Raw genomic sequence first — 26,734 nt, 5'->3', positions numbered from 1 at the left:
CCACAGATTGCCCTGATCAAAAGTTGGATAAGGAGTATGTCTGGAGAAAGAAAGAAGCTTATGCTTATTGCCCCTTCACACAAGCAGATGCGTTTTCACGGTTGCCGCACATGCCGTTAAAAATTGCGTGACGGAATGACCCGATCCAAGTCCTGAGCCTAATTAGTGTTTTTGTTCATTCACACAGCTGGGTACAACATATTAGCGGGAAAAAAAAATAAAAATACGCAGCACGGAAATCCTTCGCTTGGCATAAATCCTCGAAATTACTTCAAATGCCTAAATGAGAGGCACCTGTAAGCTTTTCCCTGTGCTGGACGCTGCTAAACTGCCTCCCCATCCCTGTTTTCCAGCTCTCACAGGAGTCTATGGGAGCCGCCGATCGATGTATTATTAGTCAAAAGATAGATCCAGAATTTTCTTTTCATGCAGTGTATAATTGCACTCGCCGGTCGCATATGCGCCATATTTTCCTGCGCAATGTTTTTATTTGCTGCGAAATTGCCCATGCGAACGAATGCATTGGAATGCTATGCCTCAGATGGTCGAGACTTTTGGGCCGGCATGAAAACGCAGCTAAATAGCCACCTGTGAATAAAGCCTTAAAATGAAAAGAAAAGGTTTGGTCAGGTGTTAGCCAGTAGAGTCAAGTGTGATTGTGCCGTGTAAGAGAAACCAAGTAATCTTGTAGATAGGATACCTTTTAATGCCCAACAAAAATACATGATGTTACAGCGAGCTTTTGGGTCTTCTATGGACCCTTCCTCAGGCTTAAAGCATATTGTAAAACGCAAAAGTGATAAATGTCAACCTATTAGTTTTTTTTCTTTTTGTCACCAGCAGCAGAGCCTCTTCTAGCCTCATTTGCACTGCATTTATTATAAACCACAATTATACTTACATGATAAATTTTGGTATCACAAATCAAATGTGTTCATCTGTTGATATTCTGTTTCCTTAGGCCGGCTGTCCACGGGCAATGTGGTATCCTGCTGCGAAGCTCCGTCATGGGAGCCGCCGCCTGGGAGCAGGAGCCGCTGCCGAATCTCCACCGGTCAGCCCTATCTAATAAATGGGCTGACCGGAGAATCTGCCCGCCGTGAGCAGAGAATCACTATGGTTCTCCGCTCGTGGACGAGTGCCTGCGCTTTCCATAGCAATGCTATGGGAAGCGTTGGCCGGCGTGATTCGCCGGCATATAAACTGCCCTGGACAGGGGGCCTTACACGTTGCAATAAAAAAAGAAATACTTTTTAAACAATTGTATTTAAAAAAAAAAAAAAGTTCTTCCATACAATCACGTAAAGTGAAGTGTTCTTTATTTGCTCAGCAATGTGTAACATTGTGGCTCACGACTGCCCCGCAGCAGCTTCAAGAGGACAGTTAAAAACAGGAGGATCCTTCCGATTTGCATCCAGTGCTTGGATTCTCACAACCTCAGAGTTGAGGACAACATAAGGTCACTCATCATGGACCATGTTCAGCTTCTTCATGGTTCTCCAGCGATCCTTTAGCATCACTCCTGTGCGGTTGTTGAATTCATAGTGGACTAGTATTTTACTCCAGTTCCCTGCCCCATACTTTTTCACTCCCTTCTTCAGTAGTTTATCTTCTTCCCAGGTCCAAGGCTAAAAAATACATACAACTATTGGTAAGTAAAATTCTTGACATAAATACAACAATACAAGTCAAGGATATCTTCAAAAGGACAGGTTTATCTGTACTCACTCCATATATCATACATATACAAGGTACAGTGGCCAACCTGCTCATTAACCTCTTTGCCCCCCCCCCCTCCCATGATGTACTATTTCATGGGCAGGAGCCTGTTGGGCAGGAGCCAGTCTGGCATGGTGATGAGGCAAGCACAATGAACTGTGCCAGCACCATAACCAGCAGGTGCCAGATATAACAACCAACATCACATTGTATTGGATAGGATCAGAGTACCTGTGGCATTAAGTGGTTAGAGGAAGGGAGGGTGCTTCCTCTGTCTGCCAATTAGTGAGGTTGTGGGATGTAGATGGATTGTCATGCTGGCTGGGAGCCTAACTGTGGCCCTTCCCAGTGTCTGTTAGATGTATTTGCCCATCAGGTTCTGTCTAAGGTTGGGCACAACAGGTTACCCATCAGCAAATCACTGAGAAACAATAACACAGCCATATAGCTGCAGCGTTCATTGAAATAAATGAGAGCTGCACCTACAATTATAAACACCGGTCACTACACAGGGGTTGGAGCAGTGGCTCCGACCCTAGAGTATATGGATGCTGTCAGCAAGCGCCCGATCAGCCAAAGTCCCAAGCTGCAGGCCCCAGCCGATCAACTATTGATCACCCATCCAGGATAAGTCATCAATAGTATTTTCATAGAAAACCTCTTTAATAAAATCTATGAGTAATTTGTGGGCAAAATGGTACCAGTGAGAAATATAATTTAGCCAACAGAGAGTGAGGCGCTCATTAAAAACGAGGTTACCAAAAAAATGTTGCAGTTCTTGAAAAAAAATGGTGACGCAAAATGTTTTTTCCTCATGAAAAAGGTTTATTGCGCAAAAGTAGTATGCAAAAAGAGGGGGGGGGGGGGGGGAAGGGAGCACTGTTTCCAGGCCATTTCATCTATTACTATTGACCTGCAGCAAAAATCCATATGCTTTGTTTTTCTTGCCACAGAGAAAAAAAAACAAAGCCAAAAAACTGAGGGTCAAATGCTGCATTTTGCAAGAATAAAAAAAAAAAAAAAAGAAGAAGTGTGGCACCAAAGATAGTTAAAATATTATTCATATGTTACAGTAAACAGCTTGTAAAATGGCACATTTGCCCCTCCCCCCAACCCATAAGGGGAAAATAAATAAAATACGAAGTCAATCAATTTCTAGGTACCAAAAAATATGAACACAGACAAGCCCTCACACTGCTATGGAAAAAACAAGATTTATTGCTGTAAATTGTGGGGAAAACAAAAACAAAAAACTTACAACAGAAAAAAAAAAAAAACTTTTTGAAGCCAGTGTCACACAGGCGTTGTAAACGCGGCATTGTACAGCGTTTTCAGAACACGTTCAGTGTTTCTTGCGCACCCCATCATTGCGGTGGCTGATGTGATGTGTATTCCCCACATACTAAAATAGAATAGACAACATTAGAAATGCCGCACTAAAATGCTCGTCTGAGAAGCCCCATTAAAACCAATAGGGGATCAGTGCAGTGTTTTTAGCAGGGCTTTTAAACGCCCACTAAATGCTGTAGGAAAAAAAATTAATTAATTAATTTTAAAAAAAAAGCTTGTATGAGGATGGCCTGAAGGCTAAAATAGGCCACATCCTTACACGGTTTAACTAAAATATCCAATTAAGTGGTCCAATGCCAGACACTTGTCCCAGTGTATACTCCCTATCTTGCTGTTACACAAGAGTGAGCATGGCTGGACCGCTCATAGTGCGGCCAGCAGGGAGGTGGGGCGGCTGGAGGAGATTTCTCTCTCCTGCCCCTCTTCATTCACTGTAAGCAGAGGTCGGTCAGAACTGAACAGCTGCTGCTTATACTGAACGATGTGTTGTTTGGTCTTCAAGCATGCTGAAAACTGAATTAGTGGACGACTCTCTTCCAGTCGTTCAGTCTCTGCATGCATTTACATGGGACGACTAACAACCAAACCCCCCGCGGGAGCTTGAACTACCACCAACAATAATCGTCCCATGTCCAAGGGCCATAACTCAATGCATACAATCATGTAGACATGACCAAGCAAACTGAAAGAGATGGGCGGTGATGCAAGGCTGTGCAATCTTTTCCGCTGCCACATAGCCCAGTTTCAACATTTAAGCCTCTACAAATAATGCCACAACACAACCAATATAAAAAAAAAAAAAAAAAAATCTCGTCCAGATTTCAACTGCAGTAACAAAATCCCGTCTGCTACAATGTAACATCTGGCCACAGTGGTAAGGCAAGGCTGGCTCCTACAAGTATATTAAAAGTATTCTCCAAGATCTGTGCAAATCTGGGGGAATAAAAAAAAAAAAAAAAAAAGGAGTTTTAAAAAAAAATACTTTTCAAAAAAGGACTTATTGCTGTGCCTCAGTGATTATTCACACGAGCATATATTGGCCGGCGTTTTCACGGCCAGCCGCTATAAGCTACCATGGGATGCACGGGCTCGACGCATATGCTGAGCCCGTTCACCTCCTCTCTCCTCCCATCTGGCTGTTTTGCAATGGGAGGGGGTGGAGCTTAGCTCTGTCCTGTTCCCTCCCATTGCAAACAGCGGCAATTTGCGGAGTGGAGAGGAGAGAGGGAGTTTAACAGTTACGCTGCTAAACTCCCTCCCACCTCCCTTCTTCGGTCACTGTCATTGGCTGCCATAGGAATCAATGGCAGCAGCCGTAGTCCGGCCAGGAAGACAGTTTCCGCTTTTAAGCCATGGGAATACGCCTGTGTGATCTGATGCATTGGAATCCAATGTATTAGATGGTAGAGTTTATCAACTGGCCTTGAAAAAGCCGTCCGATATACGTTCGTGTGAATAAGCCCTCAGGGTGATGTGACTGGGACATCCAATCAATGCACTGCATTGTGATGTGGCATTCATAGGGCTGTGCCCTGAATAGCTGCCTAATTATGTGACATCTCAAAGGATATAATGTTACCACCCATGGATCAACAGTGAGTGAAGCAGAAGGCTTTGCAGTTGATACAATTTTTATTAATTTCCCTACAATCGGCATAGTAAGGAAGTTTTTTTAACATTGACCCTGATCTCGGAAAATAAAATCTTCTAAGGCGACTGCTAGATTCAAGTAGAATAATAAATCAAGTCATACCTAGTAAGTAAGCCTTACCTGTTTTCTCTTAATTGCTGCAGAATTAACAGACATTTCAAGATGTTCACATGGTGCATTTTCCAAATCGTCACGGTGTTTCTTTCCTAAAGACCAACAATAAGGGAAATACGAGTCTGTTATATCTCAGCCAAATAGGAGATTTAAAAATAAATAAAAAGGAATTACCGATTACCATATACCCCCTGAGTGAATATAAGGGGGTCATCTGTTCTGTATTCTGATCTCTTGGCCGGAGTAAAGAATGGTTATAAAGAGTTTCTCATGTATTGGAGGATCTTCCTATCCTGCATTACACAGGAAGCCAATGTATTTGAATGGCCACTATGTAAGGCTTCATTTTCCCTGGTGTGGTGCTGCAAGGAAATTGAACATTTACCGCCTGGTCTCCGTACATATCCAAAAGCAGAACTTTACACTCAAATTGGAATTAGGGATATTTTTAATTTTGATAATCATTAAACCCGCTTTTGTGCTGTTTTGGTCTCGTCAGGTGGCAGCTTCACCAGCGTACACTTCCTTATTTTTTTCTGATTAGTCTTTCCAAAAGGTCCAGTAAAGTAGGAGTAAAAGTCACAAGTGTGAATTGCACGATTTAAAAAAGAATCACTAATATACGAGTCCTGTGTTCTACTTTTAGATTTGTGGACTGGGAGAATACCGAACTCTTGCACCAATGTATTAGAATCCCCTTCACAGATTACTCCTGAAGTCTGGAGGTCCCAGCATTGGACACTTTGTGATCCCCCCCATTGAGAAGACAACCCTTCTATCTTTCCTGGACAGAATACAGCCGCTGCCATAGACTCTCATGGGAGCCTATGACAGGTGCCGGAGAAGGAAGGGAGTTTAGCACCGTGACTGCTAAACTCCCTCCCCCTTCCCTCCGCCCCTTGTTTGCTGTTTCCAATTGGAGGGGGTGGCACCAGTTGCTAAGCTCCCGCCCCCTCCCATTGCTGGCTGACAAGGGGTGGAGGCTTAGCACATTGCTCCCGCCCTGTCCCACCTCCTCCCCTGGTCAAGAGCCGGCGGAAAGGGGGAGGCAGTTTAGCAGAGCTAAACGGTCTTCTTCCGTCTGAAAGCATTGCGAGCCCAACATATATGCGCTGGGCCATCTGAACAGGCGCATAAACACCAGATTTGTGCGCCCAATCACATCTTTTACAGCGCCGGCGAGCGCACGTAAAAATGCCTACGTTCGTGTGAATAAGCCCTTAGAGTGATAAGGGAGAGAATGTGGAGTTTAATGGGATTTGTTTTTGTTTTTAATTTGAAAGTAAATGCACATAAGTGGTTAATAATTTCTCTGTTACAAAAAAAGCTTATTTTTTGTAGAACAGGGTTATCCTTTGTCGTTCAGTCGCTCGCAGCATTTACACTGAGCGATTATCGTTCAGACTCCTACGATCCAGCGAGAATATGAACGTTCCATGTAAAAAGGCCCTAGCAAGTAGGGATAAATAGATTATGCTATTATGTTAAAGGGGTTGTCCCGCGGCAGCAAGTGGGGGTATACACTTCTGTATGGCCATATTAATGCACTTTGTAATGTACATTGTGCATTAATTATGAGCCATACAGAAGTTATAAGAAGTTTTTCACTTACCTGCTCCGTTGCTAGCGTCCTCGTTTCCATGGAGCCGACTAATTTTCGCCGTCTAATGGCCAAATTAGCCGCGCTTGCGCAGTCCGGGTCTTCTTCTTTCCTCAATGGGGCTCCGTGTAGCTCCGCCCCGTCACGTGCCGATTCCAGCCAATCAGGAGGCTGGAATCGGCAATGGACCGCACAGAAGCCCTGCGGTCCACCGAGGGTGAAGATCCCGGCGGCCATCTTCAGCAGGTAAGTAAGAAGTCACCGGAGCGCGGGGATTAAAAAAAAAAAAAAACCGTTTCGGCGCGGGACAACCCCTTTAAATCTACAACCTAGAGTGCTTCTGCAACCCAGCAGCGGGTGGCAAGCTGCCAAAACTACATGCAAGAGGAGGGTGGAGAGAAGAATTCATAAAGTGCCTTAAGGTAAGAAAATTAATCCGCACTATTACCATTTAGAATTATTTCTGGAAGTGAAGAATTCTGGAATTGTACAGACTCACCCAAAATGGATCTGCTCATTATCCTCCTGCAGGGTTTGCCTGGATGCCATGGTGTGCCTTTCTCCAAAGAAAAGAGCTGCCTCTGAGGTCTGCAAAACACGGTAGGTTTTATCACTTCAGGCTTTTTAGGTTCTCCAATTTCACGCAAAAAAAAAAACACAAAAAAAAAAAAAAAACACACAAAAAAACCCCACAAAAAAAACAAAAACAACTTAGTTTTTCAATTCCTGAGCATTTTACAAGCTTTATACTTGCTGTCAGAGAGTGGATTTTTTTTTATTATCATGAAAACCTGTTCTGCTCATGATGTTGGCTAAGGTGACAAAGCAAAAGTAAGACACAAATCATGTCAAGATCGTGACTGCAACAAAAGGTCAGCATGATGATTCAGCGATTAGCATTGTTGCTGTGCAGCTCTGAGGTCCCGGGTTTGAATCAAACCAAGAGCAACAACTGAATGAAGCCCATGTGCTCTCCCTATTTTAGGGCCATTTCAGATTGCCATGACTTTGCAGCTGTTTGCAACCGTGAAAGACAGACAGGCAGACATTTTAGCTTTACACAGGCTGCTGCAGCTTGTAAACATTACATCACAGGACAGACCTGGAGCTGTGGGACACAGCGCAGAGCCAAGACAGGCAATTACTAGCTAGATTATTTTCACGCGAGTGTTTTTTAAAAAAAACCTTATTGACGGGCCTATAGTGTTTTTACGTTTTTTAAATGCAGGACGTGGATGAAGGGCGATCGCCGGGCGACCTCCTTTCATACATCCCGGGTGTCGGATGTTTCTTACAGCCGATGGCAACTGCTGCGACGAGCCGCACTGCTCATTGGGGCTGTTAACCCTTTTAAATGCCGCTGTCAATTCTGACAACGGCATTTAAATAGCCCGAATGAGGACATCGCAGGGAGCCGTGTGGATTTCATGGCAGCCGGGGGCCTTCTGAAAGGCCCCAGGTCTGCCATGGCAGAATCCCTATTAAGCCGTCCCCATATAGAAATAAACAAAAACTCAGTCACTAATGGGTTAAATAACCTGGAAAACCCATTTATATCTGAGTAGAGTAACGCGCTAACTATAGTCACTTGAGACAAATTTGAAATCTATTAAGAAAAAAAAAAAAGAACAGTGAACCTTTCAGGGTGTGTTCACACATCGCTGTTTTGCTGCAGATTTAGGAATTTGAAAAGGGTTAAAAACGCTGCAGCAAATCAGGTGTGTGAAGGCACCTCCAGGAGAGTATTTCCTATTGTACTGTGATTGGTAGGGGGTTAAAACAGTTTCATACCTTTCAGTTGTCTTATCTGTAGTACGTGAAGCTTCCTCTGTCTTTTTGCTTCTAGTCAATAAAAAACAAAAAACAAAACACGAGTTTAGCATCTGGCATGTTAACACGCCATCCTCAACATTGAAATGCAGTATACAACAGGCTTTTAAGCTCCATCAAGCAGTAGCAGAAAGTTTAGAATGTAAAGGTTTTGTCTCATGAACAGAACTTCAGTCCGTCATATGGAAATCAGAGGTAATCTTCGTTCTGCATAAGCAGCTCCTGTTATGATGGATTCTAGCAGTATTAGTATAGGCCGCCATTCGGATGACTGTCGGTAAATACTACATTTACCTTGCCTCAGGCACTTAAGGGAAAATGTCTGGCTGTCCATGGCTCACAGCTTCCCAATGAGCTAGGACAATCAGCTGTTGCTTTTAGAAAGTGGTTGTTTCTGATGACACAGCCTGTTTAGCTTTTTCCGTGCAGGAAATTTGAAACTATCACCAAAAACAAACCCCAACTACTATACAGATTAGGATGAACTTCACAGTGAAATGTAATGGTCATTCAGAAAAAAAAAATCTGACACGTTAGAAGTTTGGATGCAGAGATCCTCACCGATAACTGGGATGAGGAGGAAGAAGTGCGCAGCTGATGGATATGTCCTTTCGCTGTGATCAACTCTCCTTGCAGAAGTGGGGTTTGCGATGGATGAACCCAAAAGCTAAGCAGAGCAGATGACAGTGGAAGAAGCACAGCACCCAGCAGGACGCTTCTGCCCCTTTGTCTAAATAAGCGAAGAGTACTCAGCATTGGACACCCCATCGATCACAGACATGTCACAGGTTGTTTTTTTTTTAAATTAACACTTTAATGGGCTTTGTTGGACTAAAATATTGATGACTTCTCAGAATAGGTGGTGGTTTGACTCTCTGCACACCACCAATTAGCTGTTTGAAGGTACTACGGCATTCAAGAGCGCTGCAGTCCCTTATCGGTGATGTCACATTTAATCGTCACATGGCCTATGTGCAGCTCGATTCCATTTAAGTGAATGGGACCGACTTGTAATATTAGGCATTGCTGCTAGAAAATGTAACGTACTGTGAAGGTATAAACTGAACATGCTAGAAGCCTAGCATTCTGCCAGCAGTTCACTATCCTGACTTCCTTGCCCTTGATTCCCTTGCTGTATTGCACTGTCTCTAGTCCAATCAGCAGTGACGCGGCATCTGAATGCCCACCCTTCTGCTTTCCCGGGACGATCAGGCATTTAGAGACAGACATTCTGGCCAAATGGTTAGTAAACCCACTATAATGTGAGTGTAAGGTGTACACACACACTGTAAGAGCAGGAGAGGCAGAGATTGTGCAGATCCTCATCACAGTGTCTGCAGATCTGTCAGCCTGTAAGTGCAGGGAAGCTGCCTGTGAAGCTAGCCCCTCCCCCTGTCCTTGATACTAAGGAAGCTTTATACCCAACCACAGTTGATTGCAGAGAAACTGGAAGGGATACACCAATTGGCAGCCACTTTAAACGTGATTTACAGTGGAGCAACAAGAAAATTCATAATGCAACTACATTACAGAAATGCTGAAACTAACAAACTTGTCAATGAGCAGAAGTTGTCTGAAAAGTTAGTACTACTTTACCCCATTCACAACAAAACAATAAATGAAACTCACTGATTTAAGTCTGCGCTGCTCCTCTCCTCAGATGTGTCTCCACCCTCAATTGTAGAAAGATCTTCTTTTTGAAAGCTATAAAAACAACTGAATATGAATGCACGCTCAAATAATTTTTTAACCAAGCTTCACCACATAAGGAGATACTAAATTTTCAAGCCCCAATACAGAATTGCCGATGAGGCTCAGTTCACATTTGTGTTATTTACCTCCACTGGGATTTCAGCAATTGCAGTCTGCAATGCTATTCTTGCCCTCAAAATTATGGGAAACCTGCAAGACCTTATTCAAGTCCACTGGATCCATCAGTGACCATTGGATTCATTGTATGGCAGAACTGAGAATGCCTCCAGTGAGGACATGCAGAATAGTGAATGCAGCTTTGGACCACAACATACACTGATAGGGCTGGATAAACATTAATGGGAGCCCCACCTGACCCCCTATCAATACCATGAATAGGACTGGTGGCTGCACATGTAACTTCCTAAACAAAAACTTTTAAAGAGTAAGCCACATTCATTACATTCCACCTCTTCTTGGCTGGATAGGATTGCTGAATGGCTATCAGGGAAAGCAGGTTTTTTTCCCCCTGCGCTGAACTCTGATTAATGCAATCTAAAAGTTTCAACTTTATAAAGAATTCCATATACACACACAAAAACCAGAAGGGTTATACAATACATGGTCAGCCAGTTAAGGCCTGTTCACGTCAGCGTAGGGAGTTTTAACTTCTATTACCGAATTCAGTTTAGAAAATGCTGTAGACAGCATTATTTCTCCCTGTAAAATGCCAGATGAGACTTTTGGAAACCGAATGAGCCTGACGGGGTCCATTCTCTTTCGTCATAAGGATTTGATTCAGCCAGCAGGTTCCGATTTCCTGCTCCCACAATGAAGCGGAAAAGCAGAACTCATAGTGCTGATTACCAGAGGCTACAGAGGATGGCCTACAGAAATCAGCCTATTGATGGGCAGGTATTTATTTTAAAAAATGATGTCTGTGTAAAATAGAGAAAACCCCAAAAAACTCACTCATTATCATCGATGGTTTGAGCTTGCAGACTTTCGTTCTCCCTAAAGAGAAAATATTTAGGTTGGGATAGTCCATACTGAAACACTACTATGACATTACATAAAAATAAATAAACTTGAACAAAAGTTAGAGAAGTATAAATATAAAAACACAGCAGAAATACCTTATATCACTTGGTGCTTTATGAACTTTATTCTCTCTTGTTTCGACATCGGGTTTCCCTTTGGCTTCTACCATTTTTGTTGCTGCCTTTAAAAAGAATAAAATATATAAAATCACAAAGGGATACAATTTCACTTGTGTTCACAAGAAAAAGGATCTGTTCCCACGTTTACGCTACGTACCCTTATGAATGACATGCAGCACATGTTCTAGTAGGCTCTGTGTGTTTCTCGCCACTGTGAGTATGCACAAAATGAAATGGGGACGGTCGGCTTATGACTGCTTTTCTATCAGTGCAGTACAACAGCATAAAAGAGCCATGTGCGGTGTACGTATTATAGACATCAATGGGTTTTTTTTTCCACATTCAAGGAAAAAAAGAAAGAAACCAGGAAAAAAATAAAAATAAAAAAACCCATCATCAATAAAGGTTATGCTTTACTAACATTAGCATTAGATCTCGTTCACATGAGCGCGTGTACATTGGTGCACACAAAACCGCGCATCCACGTACGTGCAAAAACATGTGTGAATGAAGCCCCAGGCACCAATGCTTTCAATAGGGCTGCCGCTGCTGCCAGAGGCCCCATTGAAAGCAGTAGGCAATCCCTGCAGTGATTTACTTTAAATATAAGTCCTTCCCTGAAAATCATTCCTGGCTTGTGTAAAAAATATAAATCAAAAATACACACCTCTGTGCTGCTGTCGTGACAGACTGGCCGTCCTGCGTGGATGAGATTTTTGCAAAATCCCGTCCACATGGCTGGCTAATCCCAGCGGGCAGATTTGACGCATGGAAATTCCATCCTGTGTCAACAGGTGAACTGCTATTCTTACAGGTGATAGCAGCAACAGAGACCAAACATCAGAGTTCTTTTTGATAGGGTTAAAAGGAACTTCAGAAACAATGTAGCAAGCGTGTTGAACTTCAGGGAGAGGGGGGGGGTGGGTGGGGGGTGGGGGGGGGGGGGAGTATGTTGAATAGCATTAAAGTTTCATGCCCCAGCTCATTTCCTTCTTGGTGGGCTGGGAACTTTTTCAGCGCCCTCCCTATAAAAAGGAAGCCATGATGCTAGGGTGAACAGAATCTCTTACAATCCACTTCAAATAAGCCTGTGAGCCTCTATACAAACAGTAACTCACCTGTAGCAAAAAAACTGGTGGTCTTTTGGCCAGCGTAAGACTGATGTAAGATTTGATTTTCTTTAACATTTTGGTGTGAGAAAAATTCTCAAGGAATTCATGATAAGGGTCCTTTTTACCGACAACCATAGACATTTTAATTTTCAGATACTGCAAGAGAATAGAAAGAAAGTGGTTTTACGTGTGCAATTAACTACTTGTTTGTACTTCAGAGGGAACCTGTCAGGTACTTTATGCTGCCCTCAGTGAGCACAGCATGAAGTAGTGACAGTCATGCAGATTCCAGCAGCGTCACATACTGTAATGCGCAGGGATTTTGGAGAACTATCTTATTTCTGTAGCTCTCAGCATGACTTGAGTCCAAATTATTCATGAGGACCTCATAACCCATCCACCCCCCGTGATTGACAGTTTTCGCAGTATGCAGTGTAATAGAAAGAAGGGCCAGTGAGTGAGGTTACTGAGTCTTCATGAATAATACTGGACAAACTCTTGCTGAGCTCTGCAGAAACAAGTTATACATTTTCCGTAATCCTTGCATATTACCCTATATGTAACACATGGTCATGGTGAGCATAGCAAAAAAGTACCTGACGGGTTCTATTTCAGTACATAAGTCATTGCAAAACAGCATGATTTTAGGCATCTGCAGCAATGTTCTTCAGTGTTTCACATGTGACTCTCAGGATTAATATAGTAGTTTCTAGTTGCATAAACTGCAATGACATTAGGTACACCAAAGCATTATTGAAACTAGGCACCAGGGTCAGAACTATATAAATAGTTAACACAAAGTAAAAAAACAAAACAAAAACAAACATATTACTGGCACAGAACTTGTTTGTCAGAATTATATAACAAGCATGTGATACTACAGTCCACAATCTAGAACTGGATGTTGTTCCAGCACAACAACACTGCACCTTGGCAATTTGGCTTGACTTTTACATTCGGAATTGGTTTTCCTTTTTTTCCCTGTTTTTAGTATTAAGCACTTTTACAACATGTACCTCAAAACTGTCATACTTTTTACCTTTAAAAAAAAGTGATGAAAATATGCAATATAAAAATGTCTGTGCATTTAGCATAAAGGCCACTAGATGGCCTCCTTACATTTAAACTACCCAGAGAAAAACTATTTTGATATGTCGGTCTAAAGGCAGAAAAAAAACAGGTTTACAGAGCAGCAGGTTACTTCTGAACATGTCAAATAACATTTTCAGTTCCGTCAAGATTTGGGAACTTTTACCTATACATTTGCATAACATGAAGTATTGAGAAACCTTATTTGTCTCAGACTCTTCAAACAGTCTCTCAAGAACTTCTGACGACAACTTAAATCTTCCTTTTTCCATACAAACTGCTACAGCCTGTGCAGGGAAAAAAAATTAAAAAAAGACATAATTGACATACATCTATATCATAAGCCAACTCCACTCAGTGTAATCAATATGGTTCAGAATCCACAGTAGCTGAAGGGCATTTACATCTTCGCAGTGTGGTCTGGAATCTCATGACATTGGTTTATTGTACTAATTACCTGCAGGTTAAAGACATGATAAATAACGGTCGTTACTTATATCTGCATTATAGCAGGAGGACTCCTTACTTTCTTGGCAGCAAAATGAACCCCTATGAAATGTATTGATTGGTTGTGAGGGTTTTTAGAAATATAGTTTACAGCAAAGGAAACTGCTTTCAGCCTTTTACTGATCAGGACTTTTGATTTTAGAATAGAATTATTTTATTACAAATTGCCTAGTACTGAAAGAGACGGCACATAATACTTAGAGGGGTCTGATTCAAACAGCATACAAACTGTAATATAAGATGTCAAAGATGGTGAACCTGCAGAATAAGTGTCTGAAGCAAGGTATGATGGGCAAGCTGTAAGCCCTTAGCAACCACCCATACGTGTTTAACCCCTTCCCACTCCAGGGCATAAGTTTATGTCCTGGGAGCAAGGTACTTCCTGCAATAGGGTGTAAACTTACGTCCTGGGGATAGCGCTAGATCACATATGATCTCACGCTATCCTGCAGCGGGAGCTGGCTGTCAGTTACAGCCGGCGTCCCGCTGCAACAGCGGGGAGGGGGGGGGGCATCGGAAATGCGCCCCCCGCTGTTAACCCCTTCCCTGCCGCGATGGGAAAGCGTTCACATAGGGAGCGCGCTTCCACTGTGTCTTCAGCCAGCTCCCGCGATGTTATCGCGAGAGCCCAGCCTGTCGCAATGGCAACAGGACGCCAGACACTGGCGTTCTGTATTGCCAATGCCTATTATTGCTGCCTTATCACAGCGATGGGCAGTTCTGTGGTCAAAGTCCCCCAGGGGGACACAAGTTGTGATTAAAAAAATGAATTAAAAAAAAAAAAAAAAAAAAAAGCACAAAAAACACCCTTTGTTATGCTCTTTCATATTAGCATAAAAAAAAGGTTCAAAAAATTAAAACCCCACATATTTGGTATTGTCGTGTCTGTAAAGACGCGTACAATAAGCTGCACATGCTTTTGACTGCACGGAAAAAAAGCATTTAAAAAAACCCGCTAAAAAACGGAGACAAAAATGCTAATTTTTTGCATTTCGCCTCCTTAAAAACGCAATAAGAGTGATCAAAAAAGTCGTATGTACCCCAAAATGGTACCAATAAAAACGACAGCTCGTCTTGCAAATAATAAGCCCTCACAGAGCTCCATACATAGAAAAATAAAAGTTACAGGACTTTGAATTCAGCGATTAAGAAAAAAAAAAAAAAAAAAGATTTCCAAAAAAAAGGGTTTTTATTGCAGAAAAGTGGAAAAACCTAAAAAAAAAAAAAAAAAAAAGTAAGAATTTTGGTATCGTTGTAACCGTACCGACCCGCAGAAAAAAAAGAAATGGATTGTGTCATTTATTAACGCTGTAAAAAAAAAAAAAAAAAAAAAAAATCTATGGCAGAATTGATGCATTTTCTCTCCCTACAATCATAAAAAAATAAATAAAAGTTTTACAATATAGTCAAATGTAACTAAAAGTGGCACCGATAAAAACGACAATTCTCCACGCAAAAAAACAAGCCCTCATACGGCAACGTCAACAGAAAAATAAAAAAGTTATGACTTAATAAATGGAGAAGAAAATCCGCCAAAAATCATTGCGTCCTAAAGCCCAAAATAGGCCATGTCATTAAGGGGTTAAACAGCAGCCGCAAAGAGGCCTTATGCCTCCTTCACATGGGCGACAAAGTTGCGCGACTTTGTAGCGTTACTACAAATCACATGTATGCGAAAGCCCCTGCTTTCCTATGGGTTAATTCACACATGCAATGTTTTGTAGCATGCGACAACCCGACACAAAAACCTCGCAGGTCCGGCGATATGCCCGCGACGTTTTGTAGCCCATGCTTCCCCATGGAGCCTTCCTCTGTGGTATTGCATGAAAACGCGATTTTTGTACGGTGCAACTTTGATAGTGGGAAATCCTACTGTCGAAGTCGAATCTAAGCCCTGGCTGCAGAGAAAGAGAAAAACAAAAAACCCACATACATCACCTTACAAGTGCTCTCCAACGCAGCTTCTCTTCATCTTCTGGCTGGGGATTGAAAAATCCCCACCTCCTGGAAGCGCTGGCTGTGATTGGCTAATGCTTAGCCAATCACAGCCAGCGCTTCCAGGAGGTGGGTATTTTTTCAATCCCCGGCCAGAAGATGAAGAGAAGGAGTGCCGGGACCCAGGGAGAAGCTGCGGCGGCGACCCACATAGTGCAGGAGAGGTGATGTATACTTTTTTTTTTCTCTTCAGCTACAGCTTATTTTTAGGGTAGGGCTTATATTTCAAGCCCTACTCCCTTGAAAATCCTCACATACGACACTACAAGATCACGGTATTGCCATGAGAAGACGCAGTGATTATTGCAACGCTGGTCCGTGCGATATCGCTGCGATTTTCTTACGGCGATGACATGTCACCAGTGTGAAGGAGGCCTTATTCTGCATGGTTTTACGGTGATGTAGAATAAGCCCTGCTCAGGTGCCTATTGCTCCCTATGGAAACGTTGCTTGGCTGTATGACGACAGTTGAGTTTCTGCTCTAATAGCTAAGATTAGAGTAACATCTGGAGAACGGCTTTTTAACCCCTTGATCGCCAATGTTTAGTAATCATGGAACGATCAAGGGTGCAATTTATTAACATACAAAAGTATTTTAACACGGTATATTAGAAGAAATGATGATGTATAACAGTAGTCCCTTAACCCCTTGGGTGGCACGCCCGGAAATTTTCCGGGACGAGCTCCACTGCTCATAGTGACATAGCCCGGAAGATTTCCGGGCTATGTATCACTATGGGAGCTGCAGAGCACAATGCCACAAGTTGTGACATTGTGCTCTGCCTGCACAGACCCACAGAGAACAAAGCAAGGGCTTTGAAAAACCAGCAGAAGATATTGCCGATCTGCCGGCAATGTCCTGCTTTGTTTACAGGTTGCCATAGAGACCATCGGCTTGTCAGAAGCAAGCCGATGGTCTCTGTGGCAGGGAGAGCTGGTTGTTAGCTGTCAGATGACAGCTAGGTACTAGCTCTTACAGCAGAGATCAGAGAAAACCTCCGATCTCTGCTGTGTTAACCCTTTACATGCTGCAGTCTATGTGACTGCAGCATGTAAAGGGCTGTCACTGCTGCATGTAAAGGGCTGTCACCATCGGACCCCCGGAATGTGATCAGGGGGTCCTGATGGGTGCCTGTGGAAGTCCCCTAAAAGGGACAAAAAAAAAAAAAGTAAAAAATTATAAAAAAAAAAAAAAATTATAAAAACACTTGTCTCCCTTTACTTTGTAAAAAAAAAATCAAAAATACAATCACACGTGGTATCCATGCATCATAATGACCCAGAGAAGGAAGTTAATACATTATTTAACCCCTTAATTACATGGCCCCTTTTTTTCTTTCCCCCCCCCCCCCCATTTCTTTTTTTCCTCCCCCCGTTTAACAAAAATCACAACTTGTCCGCAAAAAACAAGTCCTTATATGGCCATGTCAATGGAAAAATGAAAAAGTTATGGCTCTTGAGACGCAACTGCAAAATTAGTTGAAATTCAATGATTAGACCATTTTAAAAAAACCTGCCCTGGTGGGCACGACAGGGTGGTAGGAAACCCGCCACTCAAGGGGTTAAATGGTATTAAAGAAAAAGCTAATAGAGTTTGTAAAAATTAAAGATGACAAAAAAGGAGATTATAAAACTTTTTTTTTTTTGTTTGCACATATATTACATAAAAATCCTACACGAAGGCCAACTTCACACCGGCAAATGAAATATTGTGCTTGCCAACATGAAATTTCCCCACGGATGCGAGTTTTTTTTTTTTCATATCAAAACCACCACGCATCGCTTCGGTAGGATTGCAGAGTGTCTCCCCTTGTTTTCAATGGGGAAACCTTGCATCGTACTGCATGCACCTACCAAGTGGTGTGGTGTTACCGCTGGCCTTATTGAGAACAATGGTGTATGCGAAGGCACGCCCAAAGAAATGACATGCCAAGATTTGTTTCCCGCATCACATCGTGGTGCAAATGGGGGTGGTGGGGGGGGGGGAATAAATTGTTCCTGTGTATGACCCTATTCAAAAGAATGGGGTTCATATTTGTGCGAGATTTATGTGTTTTACAACGCAAAAATCTCGTGTGATTTTCTCAGCCGTGTGAAAACGAACTTCTATATCCACATAATCACCTAAAGTCATTCATTGTAAAATGTGAACAGTATTTAAAAGAAAAAAAATGAAATGGCAAAAAGATTTTTTTCCTATACTTGTGCTGCAGTAACATATATAGTTACACAGCAAGTAAATATACCTCCAAACAACACTGTAAAAAAAGCTATTTCACCTGCATAAAACAAGACCTCATAAAGCTACATCAGGCCTCATGTCCACGGGGACAGATCTGCAGCGGGTGTCCCGCACGCGTGATCCGCGCCCCATAGGGATGCATTGGACACCCGCAGGTAGTAAAATACCTGCGGATGTCATTTTCCCTTGAGGCGCGGATTGCGTGTGCGGGAAAACACCCGCAGCATGCTCCATTTTAGTGCGGGTCTTCTGCGGGGATGGCTCCCGCAGGCTTCTATTGAAGCCTATGGAAGCCGTCCGGATCCACGGCACACCCGCAGCTGAATTCCTGCTCTCCGGCCCGGGAGAGCAGGAGTTCAAAAATAGAAAATGGAGTGCACGGCGCATGCACGCGGCACGCTGCCGGCGTGCCGAGCACATCCGCTGGGCCAAAGAAAGAAGATCCAGCCGCGACGGAGGGAAGATCCGCAGCGTCCAGACAGGCAAGTAAATCTTTTTAGGCCTCATATCCGCGGGAAAGGAGGGACCCTCTGCGGGATTCTGCATGGAGAATCCGCAGCGGACCTGATTTTCCCCGTGGACAGGAGGCCTGAATGAAAATGTATTAAAAAATAAAAAGTTATGGTTACTAATATAATTACTTTTAAAAGTATTGTTTATCCCTAATGCCCTTCTACCTCGTTACTCACCTGTACTTTAACCAATGTTTTTATTTCTTCCTGAAGACTTTTTAGATCGTCGTCTTCTTCAATAACCTGATCCAAGACCATTGCTGCGGCTTCTAGAGGCGTAAGCTGCTCATCCACTTCAAACTGCACATCTAGAAGGATCAGTATATACAGTAGGTTTGATTTGTTACATGCAGGACAGGAGCGAGAACACATAATAAAGCATAATTCACACTTATGATTCATAATGGAACAGAAGAACCTAAGAATGAAAATAATATGGCCAATCCCAGCTGCACCCCAGAGAACCCGCTGACTACAACAGGTTCTCTGGGGTGGGACGAGCAGACAGACGTGTGAACAGAGCCTAACAGCAGGTTACTCATTAGGTTTTACCAAGATGTCTTCCTTTTGCAACGTGGGCGAGGAACTGGGAGATTAAGACCGATTTAGATTTCTCCGAATCCAGTGCAGATAAACTGTCCAGGATAACTGCGGGAGAAAAAAAAAAAATTAGTATCATTTTATATCTGCCACGGCTCTACTATCTTTTTACACTAAAGTTGGGGGTAACTATGCAAATCCTCTACTAGCAGAAAGAGACTGGCTACTTCTGCTTGAATGTTGAGTTTTAGTGGGTAAACCCTCCACCAAAAAAAAAAAAAAAAAAAGCCACAGACATTAGAAAAAAAAAGCCAGTAAAATGTTTTTTATTAAAACACAAAAAACACTGGGTCACATTTATAAAAGGTTTTACATCACGTTTGTATAAAACTTTGCTACTTTCCCCCCTTTTTTGTGTCATGCCTGCCACTTTCCTAAAAAGAGGGTGGGGCTTGTGAGAAGGAGTGGCCACCCCAGACCAATAGATAAATGTATTATTTACACCAGTATCTGGCATGGCCAAAAGTTTCCTGTAAGTCAGTATAGAATTATGGAACGCACTAACAAAATCATACAGTTTTTTGGTGGCTTTTAGTGCACTTATATTTTCTTCCCCCCAAAATGCAGCATGCTCTACGAAAGGCACTTTTTCAGAAACTTCTCCATAGAGAAAAAAAAAAAAAAAAAGATACCACAGACAAAAATGGGTGAAAAAAAACAAAAAACACACCCGCACCACTGAAAACTAAAGAATCACCATTAAATGCATGAAGTTAGAGTGTCTCCCCTGAAAATAAGACAGTGTCTTATATTAATTTTTGCCCCACAAGAGGCACAGTGTCTTATTTCCAGGGGGGGGGGGGGTAAAAAGTCACCTAGCAGGTGGTGTCTGAGTCCCTCACCCTGGGATGCGGCACTCCGGCTGTCTTCTGTGTAGTCCTCGGCGCTGAGAGAGCATTCTCTTCCTGGTAACAAGGCTTGAACACTCCACCTCACCTGGTTCAGGAACACCACCTCAGCCAATCAGAGACATTCATTGGATGACATTATTGAATGTCATTCAATGAATGGGACCTGGGCGCCACCTGCTAGGTGAGTATTGTTTTTTCCCCCCCATGTAGTGCAGCTAGGGTTTACTTTCAGGGGAGGGCTTACAGTGTTACTACTCAGCTTGTAACAACTGCAGATTCACCCGCTTGCACACTTCCTCTGCAGCAGCCAGTACTCCTTGTCCATCCATGCCCTACAGTTTTCACGGGCTCCCTTTAACCAAACCTCTTTCTTTCTGCCGTCAGCCTGTGGTAAGTGGCCACCCAACGAGCGAACCCACCAGTGCTTCCTCCACTCTTCTACAGTTGAGGTTTGCTGCATCACTCATGTCTAGCAGCTCATTTTTCAGCCATTGTGAGTACCCCTTGAGGCTGAGGGGCATACTGCCCGGTGTTTGAGAGCCACTACCCTGGGCGACTCGAAGCCATAATGCGCATGCATATATTTACAAACACAACCAAAGAGCAGCAAGAAGTGTTCAAGCCACTGCTCCCCCCCCCCCCCCCCCCCCCGCATGTACATGGGCAGATAATCTGCTCTATGGGGATGATCGGTTGTTAAGATGATAGTTCGTCCCCGTATGGCTGTCATTGACTGGATGGCTCCTGGTTTTCACAGCGAGACGTGCAGCTGATCAGGGAGCCTTTTTATGACATGATCAGCTGATGAATGAACGTTCATTCAGCCTTCTTACACTGCTCCATTATCAGGTGAACGAGCATTCATAGAAATGTTTGAGCACAATAAATGGCCCATGAAAAAGCCCTTTAGTCTTTCCATAGGGGCAAAAAGTTGCAGCTCAATGTAGAAATTCTGCTGCTAAGAAGAGGCGGTCCTACTTGGTGTACAGAACATATCAGGAAGTCACATGACAAGGGGGTGTTACATTACTAGAGGTGGTCCTACTTGGTGTACAGAACATATCAGGAAGTCAGATGACAAGGGGGTGTTACATTACTAGAGGCGGTCCTACTCTGTACAGAACATATCAGGAAGTCACATGACAAGGGGATGTTACATTACTAGAGGCGGTCCTACTCTGTGTACAGAACATATCAGGAAGTCACATGACGGGGGGGGTGTTACATTACTAGAGGCGGTCCTACTCTGTGTACAGAACATATCAGGAAGTCACATGACGGGGGGGTGTTACATTACTAGAGGCGGTCCTACTTGGTGTACAGAACATATCAGGAAGTCACATGACGGGGGGGTGTTACATTACTAGAGGCGTCCTACTCTGTACAGAACATATCAGGAAGTCACATGACAAGGGGGTGTTACATTACTAGAGGCGGTCCTACTTGGTGTACAGAACATATCAGGAAGTCACATGACAAGGGGGTGTTACATTACTAGAGGTGGTCCTACTTGGTGTACAGAACATATCAGGAAGTCACATGACAAGGGGGTGTTACATTACTAGAGGCGGTCCTACTCTGTACAGAACATATCAGGAAGTCACATGACAAGGGGATGTTACATTACTAGAGGCGGTCCTACTCTGTGTACAGAACATATCAGGAAGTCACATGACGGGGGGGTGTTACATTACTAGAGGCGGTCCTACTCTGTGTACAGAACATATCAGGAAGTCACATGACGGGGGGGTGTTACATTACTAGAGGCGGTCCTACTTGGTGTACAGAACATATCAGGAAGTCACATGACAAGGGGGTGTTACATTACTAGAGGCGGTCCTACTCTGTGTACAGAATAATAATAATAATAATAATCTTTATTTGTATAGCGCCAACATATTCCGCAGCGCTTACATAGACAGGGGGGAATACAGAAAGACAAAATACAAACATTACAGAACCACGGTTACATATAGTAATCAGTTGATTGATACAATAGGGGTGAGGGTCCTGCTCCAACGAACTTACATACTACAAGTAATGGGGTGATACAGAGGGTAAAGGGGCTGGAGATGTGCACGGTATGGCGAGGTGGAGAGTGAGCGATGCTATACACATAGACAATGGTCAGACATTTAGCCGTGTGACGGCAGAAACGGTGTGACTGCAGGAGCGGTTTATGATGGCTAGCAGGGATTGCAGTCAGTAGGTCAGGGAGCATGTTATCAGGCGGAGTACAGAGAGGTTTGTTTAGGGAATGCGGTATGCCTCCCTGAAGAGATGCGTTTTTAGAGCACGCCTGAAGTTCTGCGAGTCCTGGATTGCTCGGGTAGCCTTTGGTAGTGCGTTCCAGAGGACCGGTGCTGCTCTGGAGAAGTCTTGGAGGCGGGAATGAGAAGTTCGAATTAAAGGGGCGCTCAGTCTGGTTTCATTAGCAGAGCGGAGAGCCCGGGCTGGTTGATGGATTGAGATGAGGGAGGCGATATAGGGTGGCGCTGTACTGTGGAGGGCTTTGTGGATGAAGGTAGCGAGTTTGAATTGAATTCTGTATTTAACGGGCAGCCAGTGCAGTGACCGGCACAGGACAGAGGCGTCCGAGTAGCGGCTGGACAGGAAGATGAGCTGGCTGCGGCATTCAGGATGGACTGGAGAGGGTAGAGTCTGGTGCAGGGGAGGCCGATCAGCAACGAGTTGCAATAATCGAGCCGGGAGTGGATGAGGGCGACAATAAGCGTTTTTAACGTCTCCACAGTGAGAAAAGAGCGGATTCTTGCGATGTTCTTGAGGTGCAGCTGACATGTTCGGGCCAGAGATTGGATGTAGGGGGCAAAAGAGAGATCAGAATCAAATATGACCCCAAGGCAGCGGGCGTGTTGTCTAGGAGTTATGGTGGCGCCACACACTGAGATGGAGATGTCAGGATGAGGTCGGTTAGTGGAGGGTGGAAATACCAGTAAGTCAGTTTTAGAGAGGTTTAGTTTTAGGTAGAGAGAGGACATGGTGTTAGAGACAGCGGACAGACAGTTAGTGATGTTTTGGAGGAAGGGTGCATATCAGGAAGTCACATGACGGGGGGGGGGGGGTGTTACATTACTAGAGGCGGTCCTACTCTGTGTACAGAACATATCAGGAAGTCACATGACGGGGGGGTGTTACATTACTAGAGGCGGTCCTACTTGGTGTACAGAACATATCAGGAAGTCAGATGACCGGGGGGGGGTGTTACATTACTAGAGGCGGTCCTACTTGGTGTACAGAACATATCAGGAAGTCACATGACGGGGGGGGTGTTACATTACTAGAGGCGGTCCTACTCTGTGTACAGAACATATCAGGAAGTCACATGACGGGGGGGTGTTACATTACTGGTAAAGTGTTCGGTGAGGATGTTCTCTGCCTGAAGATAAGGCCGTGTTCACATCTGTGTGGCGTTCTGTTGGAAGCCTCCGTTGCCGATTTACAAAATCCTGGATGAAATGGTGCCGTTTCATGTGGGAAAATGCCGGACGGCTACCAAGTCTACCCCATTATAATCAGCGGGATCCATCAGCGCCTTTATGTTCGGCCAGTGGATTCAGTTTTTAGGCCTCATGTCCACTGGGTAAATGGAATTGCGGATTCCGCAGCAGATTTTGCCCATAGGGAATCATTGCCATCTGCGGGTCCATTACATTGATTTTTGCACCCGCGGATGGCATTTTAAAAGAATTGCGTTTTTCATGCGCGGGAGGAAAAACGCGACATGCTCCATTTGCCGTGGAATCCGCGCAGATCGGCAACATTGTTATCACATGTGTGCGGATATCTGCATGCAAAAAAATACCATTTAAAGCAAATCCGTGTCAGATTCTGCGCGGATTGTATTTTTTGAGTAGACATGAGGCCTTACTCATTCTGCATGAAGCGCTGTAGACCGCCTCCATTGATTTCAAATGGGGCTTCTCAGACGAGCGTGGCGATTCTAATGCGGTCTGCTCCATTTTAGTCCATTCAGCTATTTTTAATGCACCTCATCACCCATTGCAATGAGGATGCGTTACAAAATGCTGTTCGAAAGAGCTTGAAAATGCTGTAAAACGCGACATTTTTACAGACACCTGTGGGAGCAGTCGTGTACAAGTAGGCCACCTGCACACGGGCGGATTAGCACGGCGGAATCTGGCAAAACGTGATTACCTCTGCGCGAAGGAGAAATCACAGCATTCTGCGCTTCTGTGCAGCTTCCGTGCAGACGGCTTTCATTGTTGTCACACGGCATCGCCTGCGCCCAGCACATGGTGCGATGCTGCCACCGGCGCCACTGAAAACAATGGCTGCCGCGATGCAAGAGCGAGCATGATAAAGCATACCGTGATGGGTTTTTCTCGCATCGCGGTGCCATGCAGGGAAAAAATAAATAACTCGCTCGTGTAGGACCCCATTCAAAAGAATTGGGTGCATATTGGTGCGGCTCCACTCACAAATCTAGCGCAATTTTAGCGTCCATGCAGAAAAGTCGAATTATGCACGGCAAGACGTGGTGAATTTCATATCAAAATCCGTGGCCTCTGCTCGAATTTTGATGCAGAGATAAAAATGGCTTAAGCTCCACACCGGGGTTTACCGCGCCATTCTCTTCTTGTGGCGTGGAGGGTACGTTTTTCGCGCTCATTTTTGCTATATAGAGATTTTCCTCACATGAACATAATTATCTGACATCTAGTCGCTCCAAGTTTGGACACGGAGGCCAGATTCACACGACTGTATTTGTACGCAGAGACCATTGATTTCGGGGGTCATTCACAAGTGCGGATTTTGTGAGCGCATTTCCATTGTACGAAGAAAAAAAACAACGCCGCTCGTTCTACTCCCCTGCGGGCAAACACAGCTTTTCGATAACATTTCAATGACAGCGACTGTGGACATTTTTTTTTTCTTTAATGCACACAAATACAGGAGGTGCGTCCAAAAACACAACCCCCGATACACAAGTGCCCGTGTGAGCCCGGGTGAGGGCGGGCGCATGTGAGCGATGCACAGAAGGGCGTAATAAGCGGTGACTGAAGTCTATGACAGTACATTGATTTTCACGGACCGGCTCACATTCGTGGTTTTTTTTTCTACACGTGTAAAAAGAAAAAAAAATTAAGAGCGCAGCCCGTTGTACATTCGGGCGCCTTCATACTGCCGAGGGCGATACCAGGATGAGTCACATAGACATCGTGAGGCGTCATCATCCCCGCCGGAGTGGTCACAGCCGCGGCAGAGGATTGCGGAGTTCTCCCATTGCTCTCAGTAGGGCCGGCGCCATCAATGGCGATGTGTGATATCGCAGAGAAATAGGGCTTTCACACATTTTTCCCACCCAACATTGTGTGAAAACATCACAAATGTGAAGGAAGCCATTGACCATCGCGGGATTCATCGTTATGGGTTTACCCCCGTGTGAGGGCACCGCAGGCCGGGTTCACACAGGCGATAACATCGTGTGATGCGAGAGCGGGCGAAAACGCTGAATTATGAACATTTACGGTTTCCACTCGTGTGGATTATTTTATTATTATTCGCAGCACGCCCCATCTGTCTGCATTTTGTTCTTATTTTTTTTTAATCGCCCGTTTTCCTGCGGAGTCTCCGATTTCCGTGCGACTTTAACATTACGAAGTCCTGAGGTCTTTCTTGCGAGAAAATTGCCCAAAAAAAAAAAAGTCATTTTTACGAAACAAAGCAGCGCGGACGCTCAGCCGTCTCACAATGTTATCACAGCTTTCTTGCAGCGATCGTGCGATCGATCGTGAAACTACCCTTATAGCGCGTTACATATAGATACAACGCAGATTTACGTACGTACGGGGGGGGGGGGGGGGGGGACGGGACAACAAAAAGTCCCACATCCCAAGGGTTTAGTGCACACATAAGCGGCAACACGTCATATTGAAAGCCGGGAACGAAACACTATTTAGTGGCGTGCCGCCCCGTCTCCTCTACGGCTGCTACAGCCGCGCACTGCCATGGCGACGGCGCACTCACAAGCCGCGTCACCAACAGCCACAAGTAGTTCCGGTTCTCGTCACACCGCTCTCCTCACTCACCTTCCAGTGATCGGCACATCCGCTGAAAGTCCTCTGCGCGATTACTTTCGCCGAAGTAATGGCACAGACTGGCAAAGATGTAGTCAAACACCCAGGCTGTAGCCACACTTGCCACCTCGTCGAAGGAATTCGCCACAGCGAGGACGCCCTCCTCCATAGCGGCTGCCGCTATCACGGACTGAAAAGAGCGCGCTAGTCCTATAAGCTATGGAGCGCAGCGCGCATGCGCATAGATTCCCGCCACTCCAATTCAAATAGCCGCGCGCAGGAGCGGGCGGTGAGAGGACGGCGAGCTCCGGCCACGGACGGTGTACCGGGCCCTGAGAATAGCCCGTAGTGGTGTCTCCCCTGCAGCTGGTTAATGGCCTGTGACAGAGTAGGGAGTCTATAGTATCCATTCTATGTAATAGTGAAGACTGACAGCTAATAGGTCGCCACAAGGCATCTTCAGGACTGGCGACATGTCCCCGTGGGCGCTCACCGAGGAGTTGTGACGTGAAGGGCGGCTTCACACGGGCGAGAAAATCACGGGACTGAGGGAAAAAGCAGAGTTAGGGCACCTGCACACGAGCGGAAATTCAGCCGCTGGAAGCCTGCGTTAACAAACGCAGTCCTATGCAGACGGCCGCGGTTTGGCTG

General features: G+C 44.5%; 1 protein-coding gene across 1 annotated transcript; it reads right to left on the bottom strand.

Annotated features, from left to right (window-relative positions):
- Window positions 1-685: 685 nt before the first annotated feature.
- TERF1 (telomeric repeat binding factor 1) lies at window positions 686-26,296 on the bottom strand. The gene is made up of 12 exons (XM_066578578.1): window positions 26,096-26,296; window positions 19,126-19,221; window positions 18,751-18,881; window positions 13,518-13,604; window positions 12,235-12,384; window positions 11,093-11,178; window positions 10,929-10,970; window positions 9,894-9,968; window positions 8,226-8,276; window positions 6,934-7,022; window positions 4,841-4,926; window positions 686-1,628 (listed from the first exon to the last, which is right to left on the bottom strand). The coding sequence occupies exons 1-12, from the start codon at window positions 26,250-26,252 to the stop codon at window positions 1,461-1,463; spliced, it is 1,218 nt and encodes a 405-aa protein (XP_066434675.1). The 5' UTR covers window positions 26,253-26,296; the 3' UTR covers window positions 686-1,460.
- Window positions 26,297-26,734: the final 438 nt, after the last annotated feature.

Source organism: Eleutherodactylus coqui, chromosome 9 (genome assembly GCF_035609145.1).
Source record: "Eleutherodactylus coqui strain aEleCoq1 chromosome 9, aEleCoq1.hap1, whole genome shotgun sequence".
Classification (NCBI taxonomy): Eukaryota; Metazoa; Chordata; class Amphibia; order Anura; family Eleutherodactylidae; genus Eleutherodactylus; species Eleutherodactylus coqui.
The sequence above is the reverse complement of the archived record's forward strand: the minus strand, read 5'-3'. Positions and strand labels throughout refer to the sequence as shown.

Coding starts and splice junctions, on each gene's coding strand:
- TERF1 (XM_066578578.1), bottom strand. CDS start 26,252: ATGGAGGAGGGCGTCCTCGCTGTGGCGAATTCCTTCGACGAGGTGGCA. Junction 13,605..18,750: donor AAACATTGGTTAAAGTACAG/GTGAGTAACGAG, acceptor TTCCCTGCACAG/GCTGTAGCAGTTTGTATGGA. Junction 12,385..13,517: donor AAGAGTCTGAGACAAATAAG/GTTTCTCAATAC, acceptor ATTCTCTTGCAG/TATCTGAAAATTAAAATGTC.